The 27,924-nt window shown below is 38.9% G+C and overlaps 1 protein-coding gene across 5 annotated transcripts in view; it reads right to left on the bottom strand.

Annotated features, from left to right (window-relative positions):
- Positions 1-27,062, bottom strand: part of LOC105013904 (DENN domain-containing protein 2D-like) — a 32,806-nt gene extending 5,744 nt beyond the window's left edge. The window contains exons 1-13 of one of the 5 annotated variants that reach the window (XM_020051749.3): positions 26,985-27,047; positions 26,719-26,862; positions 16,012-16,080; positions 15,691-15,777; positions 15,476-15,604; positions 10,812-10,871; positions 6,677-6,775; positions 5,041-5,216; positions 4,776-4,888; positions 4,295-4,364; positions 4,101-4,178; positions 1,060-1,200; positions 102-250 (exon numbers count right to left, since the gene is read on the bottom strand). In XM_020051749.3, coding sequence (XP_019907308.2) covers positions 102-250; positions 1,060-1,200; positions 4,101-4,178; positions 4,295-4,364; positions 4,776-4,888; positions 5,041-5,216; positions 6,677-6,775; positions 10,812-10,871; positions 15,476-15,604; positions 15,691-15,777; positions 16,012-16,069 — 1,160 coding nt within the window. In that variant the 5' untranslated portion in view covers positions 16,070-16,080; positions 26,719-26,862; positions 26,985-27,047. Of the gene's footprint in view, positions 1-101; positions 251-1,059; positions 1,201-4,100; positions 4,179-4,294; positions 4,365-4,775; positions 4,889-5,040; positions 5,217-6,676; positions 6,776-10,811; positions 10,872-14,317; positions 14,545-15,475; positions 15,605-15,690; positions 15,778-16,011; positions 16,081-26,718 lie in introns of those variants that run through there. The other 4 variants (XM_020051751.3, XM_010875759.4, XM_020051750.3 and 1 more) reach the window with 4 other exon arrangements.
- Between the last annotated feature and the right edge of the window lie 862 nt (positions 27,063-27,924).

The raw sequence follows: 27,924 nt of genomic DNA, 5'->3' as shown, positions 1-27,924 counted from the left end.
AAACTTGAATACTGGAGAAGTTAAGTCCCGACTGGAATTAATCCAGTCTTAGGTTAACCATGCAGAATTCAGTAGTAAGTAATAGTGTGTGTGTCTAGTACCTGAGCTCCTCGGCTATGAAGACGATACGTCGCTCCATAACAGTGGCAGCAAACACCAGCAGCACCTCCTCGTCAGTCAAACAGCGAAAGAGTGTGCGGAAATCCACATGCTCCAGCCATGAGTCCAGTGGCCTTGTCAGACTGATGATCTAGAGGGATGAGATTCAACTACCAAATATTACCTGCCCAACACTACTGCAGCCAGCGTTAATTAGATATCAGCATTGTGACCAACACTTTATCCACACTCCACCAAGGACCAGTGAAACTGTTTACTCTGAGGAGATTTTACCCTCTTGAGCTTGGCTTAACTCATGGTATGTAATGACAAATGTTAGGGATCTGAAAGAGGAAATGTTGCAGAATGGGATTGGTGTTGGTGTGATTTGATCCCTGAGAGGTAGGTTCTAACAGCCTTGCGCAGAACATCCCACCAGACAGAGACACCTCTCCATTTTCAGTTCAGTATCTTTGTTTGCAGGTGTCTTCTCCTATTTCAAAAACTATCCCAAAAAGATATTTCCAAATGGATCCCACCTTGAGCATGTTGAGCCATAAGACTGCAAATACTGTGTCCAAAATACAAAAACCTGCAGTAAAGCAGACCAATTGCAATATGTCAAATATCATAGTTGACCTGTCCAGGCCAGAGGATAACCTACTTTACAACTCCATCCAATATACGTTTGTCAATTATAACCTATGATTCCTTGTTTAAATTAACCATGGAATAATCACCTCGCCTGGATGACCATATTAGCGTCAGGGTCTGGACTGGTTTCTACCACACTGTTTTTCACCTATCAATGTGGCGGTTTCTGCTTCCTTGGAAATATGTATTTTGTATTTATTACAAATGCGTGCTGTAGCAAATATTATCCAAGTTTCAAGGGAGGGCAGGTCATTTGGTTATGCTAATTCAGTTTTGTGGCTACATCAGCGTGGTCAGTGTGCTAACCTCTGTGCCCTTGTCTGGGATGAAACTCTTGATCTTGACAGTGTTGCCTGGAGCAGGGAACGCCGCCTCCCTAAGGCTTTGCATGAATGGGTAGATCATCGCCATGGAGATCTGTCGCCGCTTCTCCACCTCGTCAAAGATCTGCATAAGAGATAGAAGGGAATAATCCAACTGAGATATATTCATTTTGTGATTTTGCACAACTGGAATAAAATAAATTACACAGTTACACAAATGTCCAGGATGATCATTTTAATTCATTTGTGACAAAAACCAGAATAAATGATTTGGCAGTAGCAATACATGTATGATGAACTGTGGGTCTGAGAAATCCCCCCATCCTAACCAACAGTGAGTTATTGGTGGTGTGTGTGAGAATATTCCAGAAAAATTGGGCACCACTGAAAGGCAGTGAATTATGCTCAAAACCTACATAGCAACTCGTACTAGAGAAAGACCACAGATTAATGATAAAGGGATACAAACGCTTCACTCCTTGACAAAGGGTAAGCTAATAGCAAACGTTTTCTATCATCAGAAAATAAAAGCTAGCTAGTAATGTTACCCGTATATGTTGGTTGATATAAACAACCGGTAAAAAGTTTTAGAACACACAGTTTTTCCAGTTTTTATTGACATTTAGGCAGTTTAAATCCAGTGAATAACCCGAAATGGTACAAAGGTAAGTGGCAAACTGCCAGTTGTAAAAAAAAGAAAGGATTTAGGTTACTAGAAGCTGAAAAATTATGTAAATTTCAGAGTTATAAAAAAAATACTTTTCAGGGAACAAGTAATGGGGTAACAGCTTAAAGCTGTTCTGCAGCAATAGAAATAGATTAAAAGTTAATACTTGTAAGTTGATGTAAACAAGTCCTACAGGTGTCCTAACTTTTGTTGATTACTTACAAACCCTCTGTCTGTATAAAAGCAGTGTTGGAAGTGAATGTTATTACACCATCTTTAGAGTTATTTGGACAGTATTTTACTGCAGCAAAGAGGAAATTGCTATCATAATGGCAACAAAATTTCAATTACCACAGGAAGACAGACAGACCACTTTAACACTTAAATGTCTATGTATTTCCTCTAGAGAAATTGCAAAGAAAGCCAAGGTCTCAATGAGTACAGTTTCCTACACTTGGAAACTGGAGGAAACTCTGACAGGAAGAGGTTGGGCAGACCAAAGCCACAACAGAATCCGAATACAAGTTTCTGAGAGTTAACATCTTGTGTGATAGGAGGCTCACAGAGCCACAGCTTCAAGCACAGTTTAACACTGCTCAAAGTAAGCAAGTCTGAGTTTTAACTGTGAAGAGAAGACTTCAAGCAGCAGGTTTGACAGGTTGAGTGGCAGTAAGGAAGCCATTGCTAAGATGGCAAAATAAGAAAAAGGGGGTTGCTGGGCCATGAAGCACCGCCAGTGCGGTATTATGGACCAATGAATCAAAATGGGCATTTCATCACGTAGGGTTTCTGTAAGCTGTCGTGTAGGTGAGAAGATGGTTCTGGTAATAAGATGAAAAAGAGGTCCTAAACTACAAATGACTATTGCAAGCCTTTGAACACTACATGGTGTGCAATAATTACTGTCAGCCTAAATGCATTTCTAACCTGTCCTTGATTAGCATGTGTATGTGTTCTTCCAATTTGCTGAACAACTGACCAGTGGTGATTGGTTTAATCACTGCAAAAGAGCCCATTTCTTGCCTCTGTTGGAAAATTAGCTACATGACACATCAGAGAGAGCCGGGCTTTCCTCCAAAAAAGACACAAGGGTACCCTCTTTCTTGCTCTCTTTTCACCATTACTACGATTAAGAAGGATGAAACGCTGTATGTAACAGCCTTAATAGAGATAAGGCAGGAACTGCGCTGGAAAACTAGGCCATTTTAAAACCCTGTCATACTCATTGCAAATTCCTTTGATAGAATCAAACAATTACAACATACATCTTTCAGTTGTCTCCATCATTCTACATAGTTTTTCTTTGATAAGGGAGATTAGAAGCTATGCCCTGTGACAATGATAAGGGCAACAGTGACACAGAAGTGAGGACTACCTCTTTCTATTTTGCAAAACTCAGGAATTGTTTTTTCATCCAGACTGTTTTCATTGTTCATTTGTTATTTTGCAATGACCAAAGACAGTGGCTTGCATTTTTTGGAGTGAAAACTATGCCAGTAGCAATTTTTTTTTAAAGTAAACAATCCGTAATTGTGAAAGGTTAGCATGTTTGGGGTTATATTACATTGTTACAGTCAATTATCTGCACAGTTCAACTCACACATGCCATCATATCTAGGTTAAACACTAATTTCTGCAGTGGCATGTCCAGGATTTTAGACATGGGAGTGGCAAAGGGGAAGCAAGAGCACAATAAGGTGTGGCACCATCTAATCTATAAATACAACAAAGTATCTTAGTTGTAACATTGTAACTTTCAAACTGCAGCTTACTGCAGGCCCGTGACGATAAAATGCCTTGCATGTACAGAAATACACTAAGACAACAGTTTAGTGTCAAAGTGTATGAAATACCAGCCAGCAACTTGAGCACCAAAAGAAATTAAAACAAAAACAAATAAATGCTGTAAAGTATCTTCTCTAGAACCACACAAACTTGCTCTCCATCTCCCTCCCTCAACTTATTAACAAAGAAACTTTGTTTTCTTCAAATACATTTTTCTGCTCTTCTCTTAATTTGAGCATTCTATGGCACACACAACACAAGAAAAAAATCTAAAACATGATTATCAAATATATTGTAGAAAAACAATGACTCAGAATGTGTTTTCATGTGAAATAATTAGCCTATGTTATCAGATTAGCAATGATTGTTGCTGCATGCAGGACAGCTAACGAGTAAGGTAGGCATGCAATTGCTATTAGTAGTCTAGTCACACATGTTCATTATTGTTTTCAGGTCAACGTTGGGGTGGCAAGGCTCATTTCAAGGAGGGCACTTGCCACCCCATGCCACCCATGTGACCACGTCCCTAAATTTCTGACAGTTGAAGGCCTATGACCTCTGAGGCTGGTTACCTTGGAGAACAGACCGAAACATGCCAGCTTGCTAATGATGCAATAAGCTTCAGGTGGGCGAGCTCCATTGCCGCCGGGCTAGACAAGAACAATGGTGAAAAAGACAAAGAGAGAGTGAAAGCAACAGACTGATATTGTTCGTGACATTAACCATTCGATAAATAATCACAGGACAAATGCAAAGTAAAACTTACCAGTAGCCTTCTACAGTATCCATTCCTTCTACTGGCATCCAGCTCAGTCAAGACAAATGAGAATGTTTCACTTGAGAAAGAGAGAGAAAATAAAGAAAGGAAGTCTATTAGTAGCTTTAAAGGTTCCCTATGTAATATTTTTACCTTATGTAAGCATAAATGATCAGAAGTCAACTGCAGTTAATGTTTTTAGTTAATGTTTGGAATATTGATTTCTGCTAACTATTCAGAGCCTGAGATACTGCCCATTTAAACTTTCTCGCCGGTCCATCTGTCAGTTTGCATTGAAGTGTATGTCTCATCATACTCGTTTTAAACAACCGCAATGCTATAAACACCATGGACTAGATAATATTTCATTTTCATTTGGAAAGGCATGAGGAGGAAGAAGCAAGTCTAACTGTTTCAGTTCAGTCAAACATTAGAGGAAGGATTCTACACAGTGCCCCTTTAAGACTGGTCATATTAAGTGCAGTGTTACCTGTGATACTCTGTTAGGGGGGCCCAGTTGATGCCCTCAGGAAAACAGAAGAGTGTGAGGGCCTTCAGGGTCTTTTCCTCCTCCTCTCTTTGGAATTTCACCATTCCATCTCTCTTTGAAAAAGAAGAAACATTAAGAAGATTTCAGTATAGCTTCTTTTAACTAGTTTGAAGAAAATCAATGTTTAATTTGCCTATGTTCTTTCCCAGATTCTTCTTATTTATTTTTTGCCATTTTCCTTTCATAAGACAACTAGTGGACTCACCTTGGGGAACTGGTAAGTAATCTGTGGCTCGTATGCCCCCTCTTTGGATTTCTTTAGGCTGACCACCACAAGATACTCAAAGAAGTACTGCCCACTCATGTAGCGCTGCTCCCTGGCTGAGCTGTCAACCACAGCTGGCTCCAAAGACTCATGAAGGGCAGGCCCCTTCATCACATCTGTGTGAAATAAATGTGTAGAGACAATGGCTTACTAGAATTATGTAGTCAAATTGAAGGCTTATGATCTGGTTTGCATCTTGCAGTGTAGTCTTCAAAATTCTGCTGCCGAAGTCTTCTGCAAACAATACATGCTGAAACATTCATCCCAAAATTCTGGAAGTTGTTGGTGATTTCACTGACCCTTATTTTAGGGTTGTTTTTCACAGTTCTAGTAATTTTCTGTCATCAACATCTGTCGTTTTCCAAAGCCGACCTGGTTGTTGCTGATTGTTGAAGACACCAGTGGTTTCTTTCTTTTTCAAGACATTCCAAGCTATTGTTTTGACATACCTAAAATTTCTGCTATGGTTCTAATTGAGTTCCCATTTTCTTTTAACATCAAAATTGCATGCTTTTCTTTAATAGACAGCTCTCTAACCTTCATGTTGAGTATTTTCTATTGACAACAAATGCAGACTCCAAAGGCAAATGCAAAGGATGGAACTGGGACTACACATTCACAGTTATGTGTGAACAGTACTTGCAACAGGAAACACCTGATTTATCAGTTACAAACACTTCAGAGCCAAATGTCACAATACTTACACTCACATAAAATTGGATGATGGAACTCTGACAGTTCTGTTTTTCTTAGTTGGTAAAACACATAGTTGTTGAAACAGAGTGACATTCTGTAGGTTTGCCTAATTTTCTTCTTTTAATCATATTCTAATTTGCCTTGAGTAATTCTGTCTTACTGTCCCAATACTCATAAAAGGCACTGTATGTATATACTGTGTATGACATCCATTGGCATTATGAATGAATTATTCCTTAGTGTATATTATTTATTATGACTCATTAATTCCAACAGCCTTAGTAAAAACAGTTAAAAACTGGTGGTTGGGTGAAAATTTCTGTTTTATCATTGCAATAGAGTTGGGTGGGCCAGAAAATTTATTGAATCTACAATGCCAGACACACTCACATCTACACACTGTCTCTCTTTTGCAAACACACATGCACACGCACGCACAACAAGGACTGTTCTGTGACAGTTTTTAGCCCCAGCTGCTTTTACCATGGCAACAGTGCCTCTGCCAGGCATGAATAACCTGTTATACATTTGGCTCAGCAGTACACCATACAGCCAGAGCATAATTCAGCACAAAATAAAAATAAACGTATTACTTTTTATCAATAGAAATATATTTTGGAAGAAGGAATGATGACATAGTTCAAATAAATAATTAGGTTATTTTGTTTAATCTGTATAGCACAAAGATGGGTGACATTTGAAGGTGTAGCATTGGTTCTGTATTCTAAGTAATATTTACAAATGTTGAACACAATTTGTTTTCTTGTCTCAGAACATGTATTTTGAGAAACAATATGATATGATAGAGGCCCAGCTTTCCTGCAACCGCACCTCCTGCACCCCGATAGTTACATGCATGGTTTTAAGGCCTTATACTCACGGTCCTGATGGGATTTGCCCCAAATTGAGGACCACATAGTGCTGAGCCTCTTCGTGGCACCTCTCCCACTCTGCTCAGACTCTCTGGAATGGACAGTGCCTATAGGGGCCCCAGAACAAACCGATATTTAGTTACACATAACGACATTATTTTTGACTGTGTTACAGGAGCTTTGGCATTCAAACCCATTATACTGATTTTAACTTTAGATATAGCTGAAAACAAGGCCCCATTAATATGATAAACAAATGACAAATTAGAATGATTTACAGCACCAGATCAAACAATGGGAATCATCAAATGAATACCGTAATTCCCTGTTGTATAAAATGCACAATTCATTTTATAGCTTTGTGTGTATACAAACCCGAGAATTAACCTCACCCATATATAAACCCCATTTGTCCAGAGAATGACGACTCGTACACATTCAGGGGTGTAATTTCAGCAAAAGCCAGGGTATGGCAATGTGACCTAGTATGCTATTGAAAACTGTTTTAAAACATTTAGTGTAGATTTTGCACAAAATAAGCACATTTGTTATGGTTTCAAAATACAAAGGCCTGATCACACAGGCTAATATCAGTCTTCAGTAACATGTTTCAATTAATTAATTACCGGAAAAACACTGACAACCACGGACATAATTTGAACAGGCTGTTGGGCACTTATCTAGCAGCTGGGCAAAATGCTTCCATGAACAAATTCCCACTGTCGAAAACCACGGAAGAAAGAACAAGTCCTGTTCACTGATGGTTTTGTTATGAATCAGCGGTCTATTTTCTTCTAAAAGATGAATGAGTGCATATTGTGTATACAGTAGAATGTAATTATATATGCATAAAATGACCATAAAATGCAAACCTTTCATTTATAATAAGTGCTTGTTAAAAGTTGCTAATCAAAAAGGTCTAGCCTTTCTATGGGGCACCTCACCAGTGGTCACACAGTTTACAGGTCCAAAAGCATTCGTTTCATCTCTTGTTCGATGCTCGTTAATCGCAAACTAGCAACCTCTGATTATTCCTCCCACCGCAAATGATGTTGATAAGTTTAGTAACGTAGTAGCCTACGTAAAGTGGTCACAAACACACACATGCAAACACTCCAAACACTCTAAGCTATGTACATTAGAGCATCATATTGCGTGTCAGTGAGAAAACAATGAGCATGAGAAAACGATGAGCCCATACATTTTTCCAATAAATTTGAAGGCAATACATGTTAAATAAATGTCTTGTATATATATATATATATATATATTTTTTTTTTTTTAACAGATTCCAAAGCATACCTTGCCATACCCAATTGCCACCTATGCATACATACATACAGTGGGGAGAACAAGTATTTGATACACTGCCGATTTTGCAGGTTTTCCCACTTAGAAGGCATGTAGAAGTCTGTAGTTTTTATCAAAGAGTGACAGAATCTAAAACAGAAATCCAGAAAATCACATTGTATGATTTTTAAGTAATTAATTTGCATTTCATTGCATGACCTAAGTGTTTGATACATCAGAAAAGCAGAACTTATTATTTGGTACAGACACCTTTGTTTGCAATTACAGAGATCATACGTTTCCTGTAGTTCTTGACCAGGTTTGTACACACTGCAGCAGGGATTTTGGCCAACTCCTCCATACAGACCTTCTCCAGATCCTTCAGGTGTCGGGGATATCGCTGGGCAATACAGACTTTCAGCTCCCTCCAAAGATTTTCTATTGGGTTCAGGTCTGGAGACTGGCTAGGCCACTCCAGGACCTTGAGATGCTTCTTACGGAGCCACTCCTTAGTTGCCCTGGCTGTGTGTTTCAGATCGTTGTCATGCTGGAAGACCCAGCCCCGACCCATCTTCAATGCTCTTACTGAGGGAAGGAGGTTGTTGGCCACGATCTTGCGATACATGGCCCCACCCATCCTCCCATCAGTACGGTGCAGTCGTCCTGTCCCCTTTGCAGAAAAGCCTTCCCAAAGAATGATGTTTCCACCTCCATGATTCACGGTTGGGATGGTGTTCTTAGGGTTGTACTCATCTTTCTTCTTCCTCCAAACACTATGAGTGGGGTTTAGACCAAAACATTTTTTTTTGTCTCATCAGACCATATGACCTTCTCCCATTCCTCCTCTGGATCATCCAGATGGTCATTGGCAAACTTCAGACGGGCCTGAACATGCGCTGGCTTGAGCAGGGGGACCTTGCATGCGCTGCAGGATTTAAATCCATGATGGCGTAGTGTGCTACTAATGGTTTTCTTTGAGACTGTGGTCCCAGCTCTCTTCAGGTCATTGACCAGGTCCTGCCGTGTAGTTCTGGGCTGATCCCTCACCTTCCTCATGATCATTGACGCCCCACGAGGTGAGATCTTGCATGGAGCCCCAGAATTAGGGAGATTGGCCGTCATCTTAAACTTCTTCCATTTTCTAATAATTGCGCCAACAGTTGTTGCCTTCTCACCAAGCTGCTTGCCTATTGTCCTGTAGCCCATCCCAGCCTTGTGCAGGTCTACAATTTTATCCCTGATGTCCTTACAAAGCTCTCTGGTCTTGGCCATTGTGGAGAGGTTGGAGTCTGTTTAATTGAGTGTGTGGACAGGTGTTTTTTATACAGGTAACGAGTTCAAACAGGTAAAAACTAACAGGTCTGTGAGAGCCGGGATTCTTACTGGTTGGTTGGTGATCAAATACTTATGTCACGCAATAAAATGCAAATTAATTATTTAAGAATCATACAATGTGATTTTCTAGATTTTTGTTTTAGATTCCGTCTCTCACATTTGAAGTATACCTATGGTAGAAAATACAGACCTCTACATGCTTTGTAAGTAGGAAAACCTGAAAAATCGGCAGTGTATCAAATACTTGTTCTCCCAACTGTATATTGTATGCACTTGCAAAAGTCTGATAATGGAGGTTTTCAGTTGTTACAGGTATGTGTCTTATGCAGCCAGGTTATTGTGATTGTTTTTTATTTTTCCCCCTTAATGTTTTCATTTAGTTTTTCAACTGAATTGTTCACGTTCTAGGTCACATTAAAGGTGGAAAAAGTTCTGACATGATTTATCTTTGTCTCATTCTTTTACATCACATGGCATTTTAACAGGGGTGTGTAGACTTTTTATATCCACTGTACATACACTTGTTTTGGCATTTTCTGCCCTCTTCTATTTGCCCTTCTGGTTAGATGCTAACTGCATTTCGTTGTACTGTTCAATGACAATAAAGTTTAATCTAATCTAAAATGTTACATTAATATTAAACATCGGTCATTGGGGCGCAACCAAAATGTATTTGTTGAAGGATAAAATAGTTTTTTGAAAACCTTGTAACCCTAACCCTAATCATATTTGCTACATGAGTTTATGAGACCTATCTGTCATCAAGCAATCATCTGCGAAGAAATTCGCTGGTGGAAACGGTTTTAAAAACATTTGTGTATTAGCCGCACCCATGTATTGAAAAAATTAATAAATGAAACTTGTTGAAAAATCTGTGTATAAGCTGCAGTATATAAATGGGAAATTACGGAAATATTATTAACAACTAAGACAGTGTATATGCTATGATGCTATGTATAAAATTGCAATTTAGAAAAATAATTAAATGGCTATTCATCTGGTACACCACTGACAGTTTAAATTAATTACTAACATTAAACTGGCCACAGCTCCTGCCATAGTTGAATAAAATTGAATGGTAATGACTATTCTATAATGTATATTTCTAAGATGTCATTATGTTTCTTATGGAAGCTTGACAGTTTAATTTATAACAATTGATATTCAATTTAAATTCAGTTTAAAAACAATTCAGTTATAGAAATGTACTTTCTGGTCACTGGTAAAAATGTGTGAAAAATAGAAGAAAAGTTGTGTGAAAAAATTTGGGAAAGTTATTGAAATCATATAAAACGAGTACGTTTTATCTCCCAGGCTTGAATTGGTTTGCATTATATTTACCATTTATAATCTGGAATTTATGCCATTGTTTGGTTAACACTATCTATGCTTCATATTGTTAACACCTGGTCGACCAAACAAAGCCACGGAGCATACTGCTGTAGTTACAGTTAAAGTCACAACTAAAAAACAAAAGTTACAACTAAAAAGGGGTGTGTGTGCAATGTAACTACTCACGGAGGTCACATGACGCAGCATCTTTCTCTTGTCCATAGGCAGCTCCTTGAGGTTGTTCACCTGGAGAAAGGACAAGCGGGTCAACATACACAGTCAGTTCAGTGAATGCTGTGAAACTGGGTGGTCATAACATTTCCACAAGGACAAAAAAGTAGCAGGAATAAACCAGTCATGCCAGAAAAAGGGAGATATCATTATTACAGATGGTAATAAAAAGAGTAATAGCATTAACAAACAGATGCATCTATCTATTAATGCCTTTCCTGTTTTATTACTACTTTTACAATTCCTATAGATCAAACAACTCAAAATCCCCAAAGAACGTTTGCTTGTAATACCATTTCCCTAACCTCTAGACCTCAGTGTGTGCATGCACGCGAACAAGCCTATCAAGTTCAAAACTGACAAATACTAAGGATGCAAGGTTTAGCCATTTTTCCTTTGTCATCACTGAACCCCAGTTTCCCACAATTACCCTCTGCACTATGCTCAATAACCTGAAGCCAGAGGGTTCTTCTTTAAGGATATATTTCCTGACTTGGGAGCATTGTAAACCATACTTATGAGATGTGCAGTTCTCTCACCTGGCTATCTTAATTAAGACAAGTGCACTAACTGTAAGTTGCTCTGGATAAGCAATAACTCACATTTAAAATGCTTCACCAAGGGGGATGGCATTTAATATGTTAGGCATATAATATGGTTGCCTTGTTATAAATTACCTGTTAAAACTAATGTTTGGATTTTTAAGACATCCTGTAAACAATTACCTATAAGCATATTGATTTAGTTTCTAACTATCCCTGTCTAGTAGAGGCTAGTTAAACAAAATGCCTGTGAAATGTGGTTGGCATGGTTGATTTTGACTGAGTTTAAAATAATCTCAGCTCTAAATCTGGGAAACACTGGATCAGAAGAACATCAGAACAGCAAGGAAAACCTACTGAGTAAGTGTAAATAAGAGCCAGTTCTATCACTTGGTGAGCAACCTCCCCCTCAGGCTTTATAACATGTTTCAACAACATTTCTGGCAGACAACAAGCCTTAACAATAACCAAAGGGATTGGTGAATTATCAGATTCTGCCAATGCTCTCACTCTCTCTTTCTTTCAAAGTCCCTCTCTGCATTCCTAAACCTTTACTTGAATGTAATGTACTAAAGTATTTTCACACTTGAGGTATGGCCACATACGACCAAGTCAATGTTTAATTATTACGTGGCTTCAGAATGGTACATCAATCTAGTTGTCTAAATCTCAGTGATCACTAATTCATGAATCAACAGCCACATTCCAGTCTCTAATATGTGCAGTCAGCTATTAGGGCCCACACCAGTCCCCCATAATAAACACAACCATCTGAAATGTATTTGAAAGGTGAAATGGCCTTTATAGGGGGGTTCATCTGAACAGATTACAGTTAGTCTAGGTCAGAAATGGATTGTAATGACTCTAATATCACAGATTACAGTTAGTCTAGGACAGAAATGGACAGTAATGACTAATATCACAGATTACAGTTAGTCTAGGACATAAATGGATAGTAAAGACTCTAATATCACAGATTACAGTTAGTCTAGGACAGAAATAGATAGTAATGACTCTAATATCACAGATTACAGTAAGTCTAGGTCAGAAATGGATAGTAAAGACTAATATCACAGATTACAGTTAGTCTAGGTCAGAAATGGATAGTAAAGACTCTAATATCACTGATTACAGTTAGTCTAGGACAGAATTGGATATTAAAGACTCTAATATCACAGATTACAGTTAGTCTAGGACATAATTGGATAGTAAAGACTCTAATACCACAGATGAGGTGGAAACACATGGAAGGTGTATGTTAACGTGGTACTGATATTCATTTACTATGTTGAATTAATAAAAAATACAGAATATACAATAGATTGCGTATTTACGCCTGTTGACATTTTGTTTCATTCCAAAGGATTTTTATAATTAATTGTTTTGTCATACTTAGTAAAGTATGTACAACTTTCGTAAGATCAGCACAAAAAAATAGTATAAACATCTTTGGCAGCAGTTATATAGGTGAATCTTCTTCTGAAAATTTCTAAATGCTTTGCACACCTGGATTGCGCAACAGTTTTCCATTACTCTTTCCAAAATTCTCCAGGGCCTTTCAAGGGGTTGGGATAATGGATTAGCTGCAACCGTGAAGTAATGCCATATTTGGTTTTCAATTTTATGTTAGTGCCTTGTTGTGTAATTTTGTGATTTGTCAAGCCAAATTCAGCTCTTGGACTAATTCAGGCTTGCATTTTGATGCAACTTCTATTTGAACTATACGCTTTTTCTTTACACTTTTTCTTTATAGCCTATACTGTAGGCCTATTATGTCAGTTGAGTTGAGTGGTTATCTAAATTCAACAGACTTGGTCTTAAAGTTCAGGTAACAAACGACTGAGAAATTTGAGCAGTGCAAATATTGGAAAGAGTGAGAGATGTTCAACATTTCAGTCAGTTATACAGCATTTGCGCGAAGTGCCCAAGTTCGCTTAATGCTGTGGAACCAACAGGACAAAATCTGTACTAAAGAGAAGCATAGCACATCAACGTTCCTAGGCCAGGATTCAAAGCCGTTTTATAGTCATTGCATGATTTACCCTGTGCGGTAAATGCAGCATATGTCGCAGCTCATTCGGAACTGTGGCCTACCAATCGTGCTGTTTACTGTGCGCATTTGTGAATTTCCCTTAATTTCAAAAAAATGCATACAGTACGGCTTCCCAGAAGCAGGGTTATTTTACCCAGGAATAGTGGGAATGATTGGCCACATTGCTACATTCGTGGGGAATGACGTTACTCTGGCTTTTTTTTTTTTTACATGTACATTGGAAACTGCTGTGTGAAGGCAAAAATGCTTGGGATTTAAAAAATGTTTTGACCATACGCATTGTTTATAATATTAATATATCCTGTTACTTTCAGAGATACATTCGACAAATTTTGAGCTACAAGGTATTTTGTTTTAAAATTCTGCAACTCCGAGCCTAAAACCCATCTTTCGACGGTGATGGTTATTTGCCTAGCCCACAGCATGTTCAGTCAATAGAAACATATATTTGTATTGTTCAACAAAATAATTTCACATAGCACTTAAAAACATTTTCCATCGGGAAATGTAAACTTTTAACAAATGTTTAGACCGGAAATAAATAAAATAAGGGGTGAAGTGTGGTAAAACAAAATAGTTGTTATGCTAATAGCTTACTCCCGGGCGCAAACAAATAGAAAGCTGTTTGCAATGCATTTATTTGAAAGAGGGTAATATAGGCCTGTAAATAAACATGTAAACTGCGTTTATCCCCACTGCTGTTGCGTTATCACTTGAACGTCAGAATGCGAACGTCTAGGCATTACTTCTACAGTTGAAGTAAAGCCTAGAGTGTTTTTACAACCCTAGACATTCAACCATTTAAAGTTTCGCACAGGTAGCGGATTACATCTTACATTTGCGATACATTAGACTAATATACTCACTCCATCTCTGCATGATGTGTTTCAGTCCATGTCTTTTTCGCATCATCCTTGTCATCGCATCCACACTATCGCTTACGCAGACGTAAAACTCAGTATTTACTTAGAAAGTGTCTAGTTTCTTTACCGACTATTAGTTTTATTGACCCCATTCTTCCAGTTGATTAAGTGCCATAAGACCACGACACGCATGTTAACAGGTTGGCTTCTCTAGAATCTGGGAGAGCCTTAGGGGAGTTTTATTATTTGGGTCGGACGCGATAGGCGTGTTTTACACCGAGTGAAAATTATTCACATTCGTTTTGGAACCGGGCTGCGCCTCTTTACTTAATTAAACTTTTTAATCTGTGGTCATCTGTGAAGTTCGTGACGCAGTAATTTCAGGAAAACTGCAGTAGAACTGGGAGCGTCAAAACAACAATAAAAAACACCACGTAACCAAAATAAAACATGTTAACACTACTGGCCAGACAGGCTGATCTCAGGGAAGCATGTACATTTGTGCCAACTTAATTCGTTAGGTGTTTGTGAGCGCATTGACAGTTAAAGTTGCTGTTTGGTTAGGTATCACAACACTGAGGTTGGGGTTAAGGTTAGGTTAGGGTTAAAAAACGAAAAAAGTTAAAATAAGGTTGTTTATGAAATTACTGGGGTTAGGGTTAAGGTTATGGTTTAAAAAATGACCCAAGGTCAGCAGCATTGATGATATGTGAGGAAATATGTGTGAGGAATATGTGAGGAAACTTAGGAACAACATAAGTTGATATATATGAGCCAGTTACATAGCTATATTTTAAACGTATAGAAATAACATCATCAATGTTCACTAATAGTTCCATAATGGTTCTATAATTATGTTCACTAATAGTTCTATAATTATACATGCTCAACTTATCATGTACACTTATTTACTAGATACAATGTAATGAGACACTTCCCCCTACAAGATCATCACCATCATCTACCATTGTCCCACTCCTCTCGCTGCTCAAGCCATGACTTTCAGAGGAGGATACAGGATCGAAAGATTTGGTCTCAGTTGGTTGACCAGTCATGACATACTGCTTGTTTGTTTTTTGCTCTTATAGTGCTTTGAGGTTCTATGAAAAGCCCTATAGAAGTATTATTATAGCGTGTTTACTGGATAGTTAAAGCATTTACCCTTTAACCGGTCAGTCATTGGCTTCAACTGAACCAGACGGGTGGGTCCTGCTGAGGCACCTGTAACAGGAGCAGCAACCCCTTCTGTCTCCTCCTGAATGCTGTCTAGAAGGAGAAGAAGAAACACAACTTCTCCTTCCATGATCAGTACAACGCTATTCATGTTCATACACAGAAAGAGAGAGATACGGGATGTTTAAATGAGGGCCACTCACCCTTTCTTGAGGACTCGCGGACAGAGGAGTAGGACAGAAGCCCTCTCCGTCTATATCCAGTTTCTCTGTCATCTGCTGGCTCTTTACCTTGGATTGATATTAAGAATCTAGATGTGTTTAATCACAGTTTAAAAAAAGTGAACAGCAATTATGATTGTTCACGCAAACTCAGGTAGATGTATTTCTTCCGAGACCATACCAGATACATTTGTTCATAAAGTAGTTAAAAATAACACTTAATCTACAGTCATGGTAAATTTTTTATGTCTGGGTATTTTGCCCCTATTGGCCAGCTACTGGAAGGAGAACAAAGATGCTCACGTTTAATACGAAAAGAAGAAAAGCTCCATCTTCTCCTATGATCTTTTTCTCTCTCCATTCTTGCTTTTTCTGAAAGAGAGAAAGTTGTTTACTTAAATGAATACAATTAATGCTCCCTAATAATGGTGTTTTTTAAATAATCAGTTGTCTAATCAATCACTGTGTATGCTTATTTAATGAAAAAATATGAATACAATGAAAAGCTCTATATAAGTATTATTATAGCATCCATGAAATTGAGAACTGTTACTCGGATAGGGCCACAGTCACTGGAACCCCCTCTCTCAACTCCAAGGTTTTACGCTGCTATAGTATTGTGCCGGGGGAGTAGGGTTATTGTATATCCTTGTTAATCTAAGGAATGCGCTCTCAAAATGTTCCCTGTCTCCTGCCCTGTTTAAACTTAGGAGGACATGAGGTCTTGGCCCACACCTCCGGACTTGAAAGACTTGTGGCTGTCCCTGTCCAAAGTCCTCCTGGTTGTGTTGCAGATCAAGATAATACCTGACAATTCCAGCTGCCACTCCGCTGACCATTCCCCCCCCCCCCCAGGTTGCCCCTGTCCTTGTCCATGTGGTCATGCTTCTGACATGGAATATGTTTTATAGACTCTCCACACAGCGCACATGCATTTATTAATTACTACAATTTGCAATCCTAAAATGTTTACCTGGCACAGCCAGAAGAGGACTGGCCACCCCTCACAACCTGGTTCCTCTCTAGGTTCTTCCTAAGTTTCGGGCCCTTATAGAATGTTTTTCCTAGACTGAAAAATATATTACTTTTCCTATATTACTTCATGAAGGGAACGTTTACACTCTTTCATAGAAAACCTTTAAAAATCCTTGCGATCCTATGGCCTGTGTCATTTCATACAACATGTTGACTCTATGGTCAATTAACAGTTTCTTTGTGGATTTTGATGTGTGCCTTAACAATGACTCGAGCATCAGTGGAAACAAAACCTTCTCATAACATTAAAGATACACCTGCATAACAGTAGGTACAGTGGATATGAAGTCTATATGCCCTTGTTGAAAAAGCCCCTTTTGTTCATTTAAAGGCTGAAGTTAAGGCAAATCATGCCAGACCTCTAATAAGATCTTGACATCAACAATATGTGAAAAACAAATAAATTAAAATAAAAACAACTGTGAATACCTTTACGAGCACCAGGTTCTAATCCAAGGGACTGTGCCATTTACCATACTGTAGCTCCCAGAAATGTTTAATAATAATAACAACTTGTGTAGCACTTTTGAAGTACAATTACACAGTGTAATAAAAAATAAAATAAAAATATAAATATGTTAAAATAATAATAAAATATAAAAACATACTGTATCTCACAAAAGTGAGTACACCCCTCACATTTTTGCAAATATTTGATTATATAGCAGTTTAGACATTAAAATCTACTCTACAATTCGGTAACCAATGTAGAGCTGCCAACACTGGGGTTATATGACCTTGATTTAGTCCTTGTAAGAAGTCTGGCAGCTGAATTCTGTACAACTTGGAGTATACCTAGGGACATATTGTTGAGGCATGTGAACAAAGCATTACAGTAGTCTAGTTGAGATGAAATGAAAGCATGTATAATTTTCTCAGTGTCCTCAAAAGAGAAAACCAATCTTATTTTGGCAATGATTCTAAGTTAGCAAAAGCATGACTGCACCAGTTTCTTGTGTTAAATTGAAAAAAAGATTTCTGGCTACAGGGACAATATTTTTTGCTATTGATTTTAGAGCCAACCAAACATTAACCAAAATAGATAGGGGGGGCAATAATTAAAACTTTGGTTTTATCATTGTTCACCTGAAGAAAATTATTGAACATCCAGTTTGTAACGTCTTCAAAGCAATTATGCAGAACACATAACTTGCTCAAATAATTTGACTTAACCGACAAATACAACTGCATATCATCTGCATGACAATGAAAGGAAATGTCATGCTGATGAATTATACTACATGATGGATGCATATACAGAGAAAACAGGATTGGCCCCAGGATGGAACCCTGCGGAACACCACATATGACAGGAACAGAGGAAGACATACAGCTCCGGAAATGTATAATAGTTAATGGACACTACAAATGCTCTATTTGACAAATATGACTTGAACCAATCTAGTGCAATCTCAGAGATCCCAACCCAATTTCTAAGTCTATCAATTAAAATGTTGTGGTCTATGGTGTCAAAACCTGCAATAAGATCCAGTAACAACAAGATTGAACACTCTCCAGAGTCAGCATTCAACAACAAGTCATTTGTAATCTAAACAAGAGCAGTTCCAGTACTGTGTTTCTGATGAAAGCCCGACTGGAATTTCTCAAAATTAAGACTGTGTTCCACCAACTGTAAAAGTTGCTTTGCTACAACTTTCTATAACATTTTGGATAAGAAGGTCAGCTTGGAAATTGGCCTGTAGTTATTAAAAACAGAGGTGTCAAGATTAGGTATTTTAAGAAGAGACTGAACTATCTAGTTAAAGACACAACATGTGTGGAGATAACGGTTTATAATGGAGAGTAGTTTAGGGCCTACTGTTCCAATAATTTGGGTGGTATAATGTCTACAGGGCTAAAGGAGGGTTTTAGATGAGATGTAAATTCTAAAAGGTCTTCTCAAACAATTGGAGTAAAAGAGTAAAATAAGTTTAGAGAGAGGCAAGGTAATAGCAGCTCCTTCATATAAATGTAATGGACATGTAGTTTAGTCATTTTCCATTTTCATTCTGCTTTTCTACATGAAAGTTGCAATTTCATCAAGAGTGCTTTGACATAGTTTTTTGAATCTATTTAGTGATACATCAGTACTACATTTGGCATACAGGTTTTCACTATGGCTAGGAAAAAGAGCTGAACATTTTGAAGCTGTCTGTGAATTAATGATGTGAGAGCGGATATTATAATTTTCCCTTTTGGGGAGAAGATTAAGCAGGACAAAAAGATCTTTCTTTACAAGATTATTCAGGGTAAGACCAAAAGTAAAAACCAGATCCATTGTGTGGCCATGATTATGAGTCTGACTAGAGACATGTGCTGTCAAGTTAAATGATTCCGTTAGATTTTGTCGGTGGCTGCTGTTTGTGACTATCTTTGTGAGAAAAACATAAATAAATGTTTTCTCTAATCAATTATTTTGTATATGATTATTTCATTACCTGTGCTGTATATTTTATACAGACTTTTGTCTTATCAAGGATGCCAAAAATGTTGCTGGTGGATGTAGTTGCATCACAACGGACCCTCAAGCTCCAGTATCTCAGTGCTGTGAACACTCCCTGTGTTACGACTAACCACCTTCCACACTCTCCCAACAATGTGCACATAGGTTTCCATCACCAGAGGCAGGGCTGTATGTACAGTATGTGCAAATCATGGGTCCAGATGGGAAGACATCTAGCTGAACTATTTATAGCTGATCAGACTGACAGGACATGGTATGCCCCATGGGAAATTTCCCAATCATCCAAGCCCACAACTTAGAAAATAAATGCTAACATTATGGCTTGATGGTAGTCTGTCAAGACAGAGATGCCTCCTCAATATCCCAATGACAGAGTCATATCTGCCATTCCCTAATCTTTCACATAATGTGTGATAGTGTGAAGGTTCCGTATTGTGGTATACAACACAAATTAAAACATGTCTGCTTATGGCTATTTTAAATGTATAACAGCGTGAATGACAACACATAAAACATTGACTCTAATGATACATCCATGTCTATTTTTATTGATACCTCAAAATAATATTATCTGCATCTGGTTTTTTCATAGTACAGAGATATTTGCTCTTAGCTGTCCATTCTCGTTTGGAGTAATGCCTTCCTCTTGGGATCCCCTGTCCTGTGAAATGTGTGGCTGTGTGTAGACTAAGGCCCACCCCTTTTCACAAGAGCAAACACTGAGGGGTATTTTAAGGCTCTGGGAACATGAGGCTGAACATTACATTTCTATCTGTGTGTGTGTGTGTGCACATTTGTTTCAGTGACAAGCCAGGCCTGTACCCATTCACCAAGCCTCAGATTCTGTGTCCACTTTTCATTTTTTCACATTCTAACCAGTTCTCTCAAAAATACAAAATGTCACAATTTCCTTTATTAAACATTTTCTGTGGCTGCTAGAAGATTTGTGCAACAAAATCATCAACATATTTTAAACGGTATGCACAGCAATATCTAGACATTTACTGAATTTAATGGACAATTGAACTAAAGCAGGTGTAATTGTTATCAACAAATTATGGAAAATCAATATTACCGCTTTGTCTGTAGTCTCATCTGAAATGGTTTTTAAAGGACACACACTGCATGAAAAGGCTTGTTTCAGTGAAGTGTCCATATAAGTAAACATTTTTGTAATAATGAGAAGCAAAATGCCAGTACAGAGAAGTTGCAAAATAAAATGACATTTCTGAAAACTGAAAACATATGCAAACTAGTTCTTAACACTTGTCTTTTGTCCTCATTCTAATTTGAACAGTTAAACTCAGCAGGCAACCTAAAGTAAAAAAATCAGTAAACTTAAAGTGTGTTATTTTGGAACCACATTTGTTGTACTTTAGTACACAAAACAGTACTGAAATTGTTCAGTGTGTTAAAATGGACCCACTTATTTAAAAGTGTTGTGTACTTAAAATACATATGTAAATAATCTTGTACTAAAGTGTACTCAAATTATATTTCCATTCATGTATTATAAGTGTACTTAATTATGAAATAAGTGTGTACACTTTAACACACCGATATGCGTACGGGACTAGCAAATAGAATATAGTTTTCCATCTCCGGTTCACACTCCAGTACAGTAGGTGGCGGTAATGCACCATAAAAGGTGGTTGCCAACCACCGTAAAAAATGTAAGAAAAAGAAGAAACCTCATCTGAAAATCCAATCACGTGACTTGTGTCGCTTGGTTTTGATATTACTTGGAAGACATGACGTCACATCGTTGTCTCATTTTAAAACATCCAATATCTTGCTTTTTTATCAATGCGGGAGTGAGTAATCGGGAGAGTCGGGACAATTCCCGCTGGGCCACTGGTTGTTGGGCCCGGGATGATTATCAAATTTAATGTAATTTATCATTTAACTTTTTATAAGGGCTGTCAAAGTTAACAGGTAAACACATGCGATTCATTGAAAATACTTTGCCTAATGCTGGTATTTTTTGTCGCCGTTAAGGCATTTAATCTTTTTTTGCCTCACTGTAAATTCAAACAGTTTGCTAAATTTCGGATAGCCAACGCTAGCATCGCCCAGAGTGCTTTGCTTGTGGCATAAAAGTATTATTATTGTGGTGAAAACCGGGGCAATTTGGCAGTCGGTGCCAAACAAACAATTGCGTTGAACGGCGGAGCAAATCAACAATTCTCATCACAGCTCAAAGCGCCCCCCCCATCACCTTAACCCTCAGCATCTTTAGCAAGGCAGTGGTCGTCTTGGAGGTGTGTTTGGGGTCGTTATCATGTTGGAATGCTGCCCTGCGACCCAGTCTCCGAAGGGAGGGGATCATGCTCTGCTTCAATATGTCACAGTACATGTTGGCATTCATGGTTCCCTCAATGAACTGTAGCTCCCCAATGCCGGCAGCACTCAGGCAGCCCCAGACCATGACACTCCCACCACCATGCTTGACTGTAGGCAAGACACACTTGTCTTTGTACTCCTCACCTGGTTGCCGCCACACACGCTTGACACCATCTGAACCAAATAAGTTTATCTTGGTTCCAGTAATCCATGTCCTTAGTCTGCTTGTATTCCACAAACCGTTTGCGGGCTTTCTTGTGCATCATCTTTAGAAGAGGCTTCCTTCGGGACGACAGCCATGCAGACCAATTTGATGCAACGTGCGGTGTATGGTCTGAGCACTGACAGGCTGACGCCCCACCCCTTCAACCTCTGCAGCAATGCTGGCAGCACTCATATGTCTATTTCCCAAAGACAACCTCTGGATATGAGGCTAAGCACGTGCACTCAGCTTCTTTGGTCGACCATGGCGATGCCTGTTCTGAGTAGAACCTGTCCTGTTAAACAGCTGTATGGTCTTGGCCACCGTGCTGCAGCTTAGTTTCAGGGTTGTGGCAATTTTCTTATAGCTTAGGCCATCTTTATGTAGAGCAACAATTCTTTTTTTCACATCCTCAGAGTTACCATGTTGAACTTCCAGTGACCAGTATGAGGGAGTGTGAGAGCGATTGAACAAATTGAACACATGAGCTCCCCATTCACACCTGAGAGCTTGTAACACTAACGAGTCACATGACACTGGGGTGGGAAAATGGCAAATTGGGCCCAATTTGGACATTTTCACTTAGGGGTGTACTCACTTTTGTTGCCAGCGGATTAGACTATTAATAGCTGTGTGTTGAGTTATGTTGAGGGGACAGCAAATGTACACAGTAATACAAGCTGTACACTCACTACTTTACATTGAAGCAAAGTGTCATTTCTTCAGTGTTGTCACATGAAAAGTTATAATCAAATATTTGAAAAATGTGAGGGGTGTACTCACTTTTGTGAGATACTGTATGTGGGAAGCAGGCTATAGTCCGTTTGGCTTTGGGGGCATGTTCATGAGACTTAATGCTGTAGGAAAGAGACTGTTCTTGTGGTGAGAGGCTTTGGTCCTGATTGACCTTCTGCTAGAGGGAAGAGTTCTGAATAGTCCATTTCAAGGGTGAGAGGGATCAGCCCCAATCTTTGCCGCTCGCCTCTGCGTCTTACAGGTGTGTAGGTCTTGTAGAGATGGCATATTACAGCCAATCACCCTCTCTGCAGAGTGGATGATGCTCTGCAGCTTTTCCTTGGTAGTGGCTGCAGCCTCCCAGACGGTGATGGAGGAGGTCAGGATGGACTCTATGATGGCAGTGTAGAAATGCACCATTATAGTCTTTGGCAGCCTTTATGGTAGAGTGGCCTGACGGGAGCTACTCCTGAGTAAAAGGCAGATGACATCCAGCTTAGAGTCTCATTTAAAAGGCATCTAAAGGACTCTCAGACTATGAGAAACAACATTCTTTGGTCTAAGGAAGATATAACTCTTTGGACACCAAGCATCACTTCTAGAGGAAACCAGGCACAGTTCATCATCTGGCCAATACCTTTCCTATGGTGAAGCATGGTTGTGGCAGCATAATGCTGTGGGGATGTTTATAGGCGGCAGGGACTATGTGACTAGTCAGGATTGATGCAAGTGAGTGAAGTACAGACATATCCTTGTGATGTCACTACATTGATCTGAAAACCTGCTCTAGAGCACTCAGGACCTTAGACTGGGGCAAAGGTTCACCTTCTGTCAGGACAATATCCCTAAGCACACAGCCGAGACAACACAGGAGTTGCTTCGGGACGGGTGTCTTCCCCTGTGTTACTTCAATAGTTGGGTTGATTCCAATGCACATTGTGCTACATTGAATTCAAATGGGTCCTTGCAAAAACATGTTCATGTCAGTTTCTGTCTTCACAACACCCGCCTTCTAAAAGCCCTTACTTTCCAGTGCTGACATCACTTACTACCCCAATATGAAGTTATCATAAATACTTGCACTTTCACCCATAGAACTGAATTGTCTTGTTACGCCCTAGCGACTTCTTGTTTTATGTGTCTGCAAGCATTGTTGTATTTGTTAGCTGGGAAACCTTTAAGAGCTGCGGTTCATCTGAGTTAGTTCATGTTCCTGTTTCTATTAGAGATTGTCAGCATGTTTTTTCCACATCATAAAATGCTTCTCATGTCCACCCTTGCCTAAACTATTTACAAATGCCTATTGAATGTATACTACCTTTCAAAAGTTTGGGGTCACATACAAATGTCCTTGTTTTCAATTGAAGGGCAAATTTTTTGTCCATTAAAATAACATCAGGAAATAGACTGTAGACATTGTTAATGTTTTAAATTACCAATGTAGCTGGAAATGGCAGATTTCTTAGTGCAATATCTACATTAGCACTTGTGTTTGCTAATCCACGTTTATTATTTTATAAGACTAATTGATCTTTAGAAAACCCTTTTGCGATGATGTTTGCATCGCTGAAACTGTTGTGGTGGTTAAAGAAACAATAAAACTGGCCTTCTTTAGACTAGTTCAGTATCCTCAGCATCAATGTTCGATCAAAATGACCAGAAACAAAGAACGTTCTTAGGTAACTTGTCAGCTGATTCTTGTTTTAGATTAAGTACAGAAAATGTATTTCAGGTTAAAAAAAATTACATCCTGTGAGGTCTCCCGTTTATTCCTGTCCAGGTTTTCCGTGTGTCTGCCCTGTCTGTTGAGGTTTCCCTCAGTACACTTTGTGTTCATGTGCTCTGTTTAGAGCAGGGGTGTCAAACCGGTTCCACAGAGGGCCGAGTGTTTGCAGGTTTTTGGTTTTTCCTATAAATTGGTTCCCAGTTCAGACCTACACAACCAGGTGAGGGTAGAAACTAACCAATTAGTGACCTAATTAATCAATCAAGTACAAGGAGAGAGCAAAAACCTGCAGACACTCGGCCCTCCGTGGAACCGGTTTGACACCTCTGGTTTAGAGTTTCGTCTTTTCTTCAGTTCTTTGTTATGATCCATGTTCCTTGAATCCAGTCCATGTTTTCTGTATTCCTGTGTTGAGTTTTTGGCCCTGGGGGTTAATTTCTACGCTTGGTTCCATTGTTGTTAGTCTTCTTTGTGTTCACCTGCTCCTTGTTAGCCCCACCCTTTAAAAGTCAGCTTTTGTGGGCAGTTTGTGTGGAAGCATTGTTTGTGTGTGTTTGTTGGTCTGTTAGTTGTGCCAACCAATGTTATTTGGGGTTTTTGGTCCTGTTCCTTGTCTAACCGCATTTTATTAGTTTTATCTTTCCATCTAAGTGTTGCTGCAGTCCTGCTATTCGTCCTGCCCACCTGTATTTTCACCTCACCCTGCTCATTGTTGCTTCTGCCTCCCTGCCATAGTTTGGGGTTCTTTCCTCTCTGGTTTCCTTAGTTTAGTCCTTGGTATTTTCACCTCAGCATGTTTTGTGTTTTGTCTGTTTGTTTGCCAACCTTTTGTTTTATATTGTTTGCTTACCTTGCTTGTGGCCTTGCCTGCCTTTTTGCAAAATAAAATAAAAATACAAAAACTGGAGCTTTGTGCCTGGGTCTCATTACTGCCATACCGACAAAGCATGACACAGCACTTCTCCAGGTCAAATTTGCTAACAACAGCTCAGGATCTGTTAATGTCATATTTTACCCCAATTCTCTCCCTTCAATCATATGATGTCAAATTCACAATTAGGGTCTTGCCTCATAACAACTCCACTGTAGATGAAGATTGTTGAAGATTGAGATGTTTCCTCCAATCGCTTCCTGCCAAGCTCTTCTGATCCCTATCACATTGCTCAATCAACCAGGATGTTTTGCTGCTAGTACACACACACTGTTTGCGATCAGCCATGATCACGCTCACATGTGCCCAAAATACCACAGGGAATCGCAAGAACACAACGTTACAAGGCAGCCTTGTCCAGCAATCATTCATTCACCCCAAGCAGCACTGAGCCAAATTGCATCACCCTAGGATGGACCCCTGGCCTTGTCTGTATGCCCCAGATTCAAACACCTGTCTGCATTGAAACAGCTGTACTTCAGGGCTCATGACCAACTGAGCTTTCAACTTAATTCATCCACAATGCGTGCTGATTTCGAAGTGCAGTTTCAAAAACAGGACACCATCTCTAAATTGGGCTACAAAAGTGTCACTTTTTTGTTGGTGTCTGAATGTTGCTTTTGGTGTCTTAATGTCTTCCTTTTGGTTTACTTTTATGTAAAACTCCCCAGACCCAACAAATAAACATACATTCTAAGCACACATTATGTCCTGATTTGTAATGGTTTATTTCTTACGTTGCTCCCAATAAAACGTATTTACATCACACACCCGAAATTACTTGGGACATTTGTAACTAAATATCTATTTGATCAATTTATGAAGTAACCTGCATTAATCAGATGTACAGGTTGAAGCTAATATTTGTATGTTTTTTGCCCCAAGTTACCCTGTAAAATGTGGGCACAATCCGAATGTTGACAAGAATAGGACAACAGTAAATATAAAGGACTACCGTCAGCATTGCTGTATAACCCAGACCTGTGGTGGCAGTGAAACACAGCACACTGCCTGAGTTCACAACCACCTGTGGCATTAACACACTTAAAATGTGTTCTTTATTTTTTGCTTTGCCAATCATTTAAATTGCTTTGCCAATCATTTACAAAAAAAAAATACAATATTTAGAGCTTGCTTGTTGTGCCTTGGTTTCTTTCTATTAAGAAGTAACCAAACACAGTGGTTGTGATACTACCACTAACCAGTGGCAACAGGAAGTAAAAGTCAAAATGAATGATTTGATGGCACCAGCGCTACTACTGTGAAGTAGATCACACAATTCTCTTCTCATCCTGCCTTGTGATCTTTATTGAAGGGAAATTGTGACAGGTTTTGTTCTTACACAACAATCAAGCTGTAGCTGAAGAAATTTGCTATTACAAAAAAGAAGATTGAATTCACAATCAGAATGAACAAAACATCCTTATACAACTGGTGCTATAGTTTATATAGTGATTTTTTTCCCCCGTTTTTTTTTTACCATTTTCTTATTTTTACATTGCATAGCGGAACAACAATTTCAGGTATCCACAGGTAGTGCTTTGAAAATGGGTCAGACCGACCAACATACTCACCAATGTCTTATCTCTTGCCCAATTAGAATCAACCTCTAGGTATATCCACTGATCTTGTCCTCAGTATGGTTGTTTTGAACTATGGGTTAACCATGCAGTTCAGCACTGCAGTTCACCTGCTAGACTGAATGGTGGTGGTGCATTCTGTCAAGTTGAAACCCCCATTCATCTGTCACTTTCTTCAATTCTGTTCTTCTTGCTTTTAACAAATCTATAAATAAATATATATGTGTATTCTTTTTTACTCTCAAGTCTAATGTACTTACTCTCCCGATCAGTACACGTTTTTCAAAGGCTGCTGGGCACTTGTTCAGTATGAGGAAGTGTTTATACTGAAGTGTTGACTGTGCACGCCTTACTGAGCAGAAGCGGACTTTACACTTTTACTCAGGGGAGTTTCCTTTGACAGTTTGAGTTTTCCTGTGACAGATTACAGTGACCATGGTAAATAGACTTGTGTTTGTGATGAATGGTGTATTTAAAAAATGTCCTTAAATGTCATTGGCTGTCCTTGTCTCTTATCCTTCCTTTGCAGGTTGTCATTGACAATCAAATAATACAGCTAAACGTTGCTATCCCTTTTGTAACCAAATATTTCCAATGCATTTGCCTACATTATGAGAGGTTTTTGTATGTCAGCCAGCAAAATTGTTTGGTTTTATGTTTGTGAAATGAGCTATAATTTCTGAAAAGATCTGAAAAGAACTATAACATGAATTCTAAATCTCCTCGAACATTTAGATTAAGCCACAAAAAGTACCTCTAGATAGCCCAAACTGCACTGCAAACTGGTTCTCATTAAGCTATTTGTCACAATCTGTTGTGTCTATCACATGCATGCTATTGTGTCCCTCCTAGTCTACATGACAAAATCACTTTCCACCAACTTCCAAGAAGCTATTTCATAGCATTAATGTTGCCCAAAGGGTGTTAGGGAGGACTGCACCACTGGTTCCACAATGTTGGTCAGTGCAGGTGTAAACTGGCCCTGAGTTTTTCAAGCAAAGTATGTTTTACTATGCATGAAAAGCAATTTCACTCTTGCGTAACCTGTGCCAACGGAACAACTCAGCTGAGCACTAATATCTTTACATCAGCTTTAGTGTGTTGTAATGACACAACAATACTGAATCATGTCAGACTGGTTTTGGTCCAGTAACTATGCAGTTTCATGATATAATCATAATTTGAATATGGCAATCAGGA

Source organism: Esox lucius, chromosome 12, assembly GCF_011004845.1.
Source record: "Esox lucius isolate fEsoLuc1 chromosome 12, fEsoLuc1.pri, whole genome shotgun sequence".
Taxonomy (NCBI): Eukaryota; Metazoa; Chordata; class Actinopteri; order Esociformes; family Esocidae; genus Esox; species Esox lucius.
Note: the sequence above shows the minus strand (reverse complement) of the source record. Positions and strands in the feature narration are given on the sequence as shown.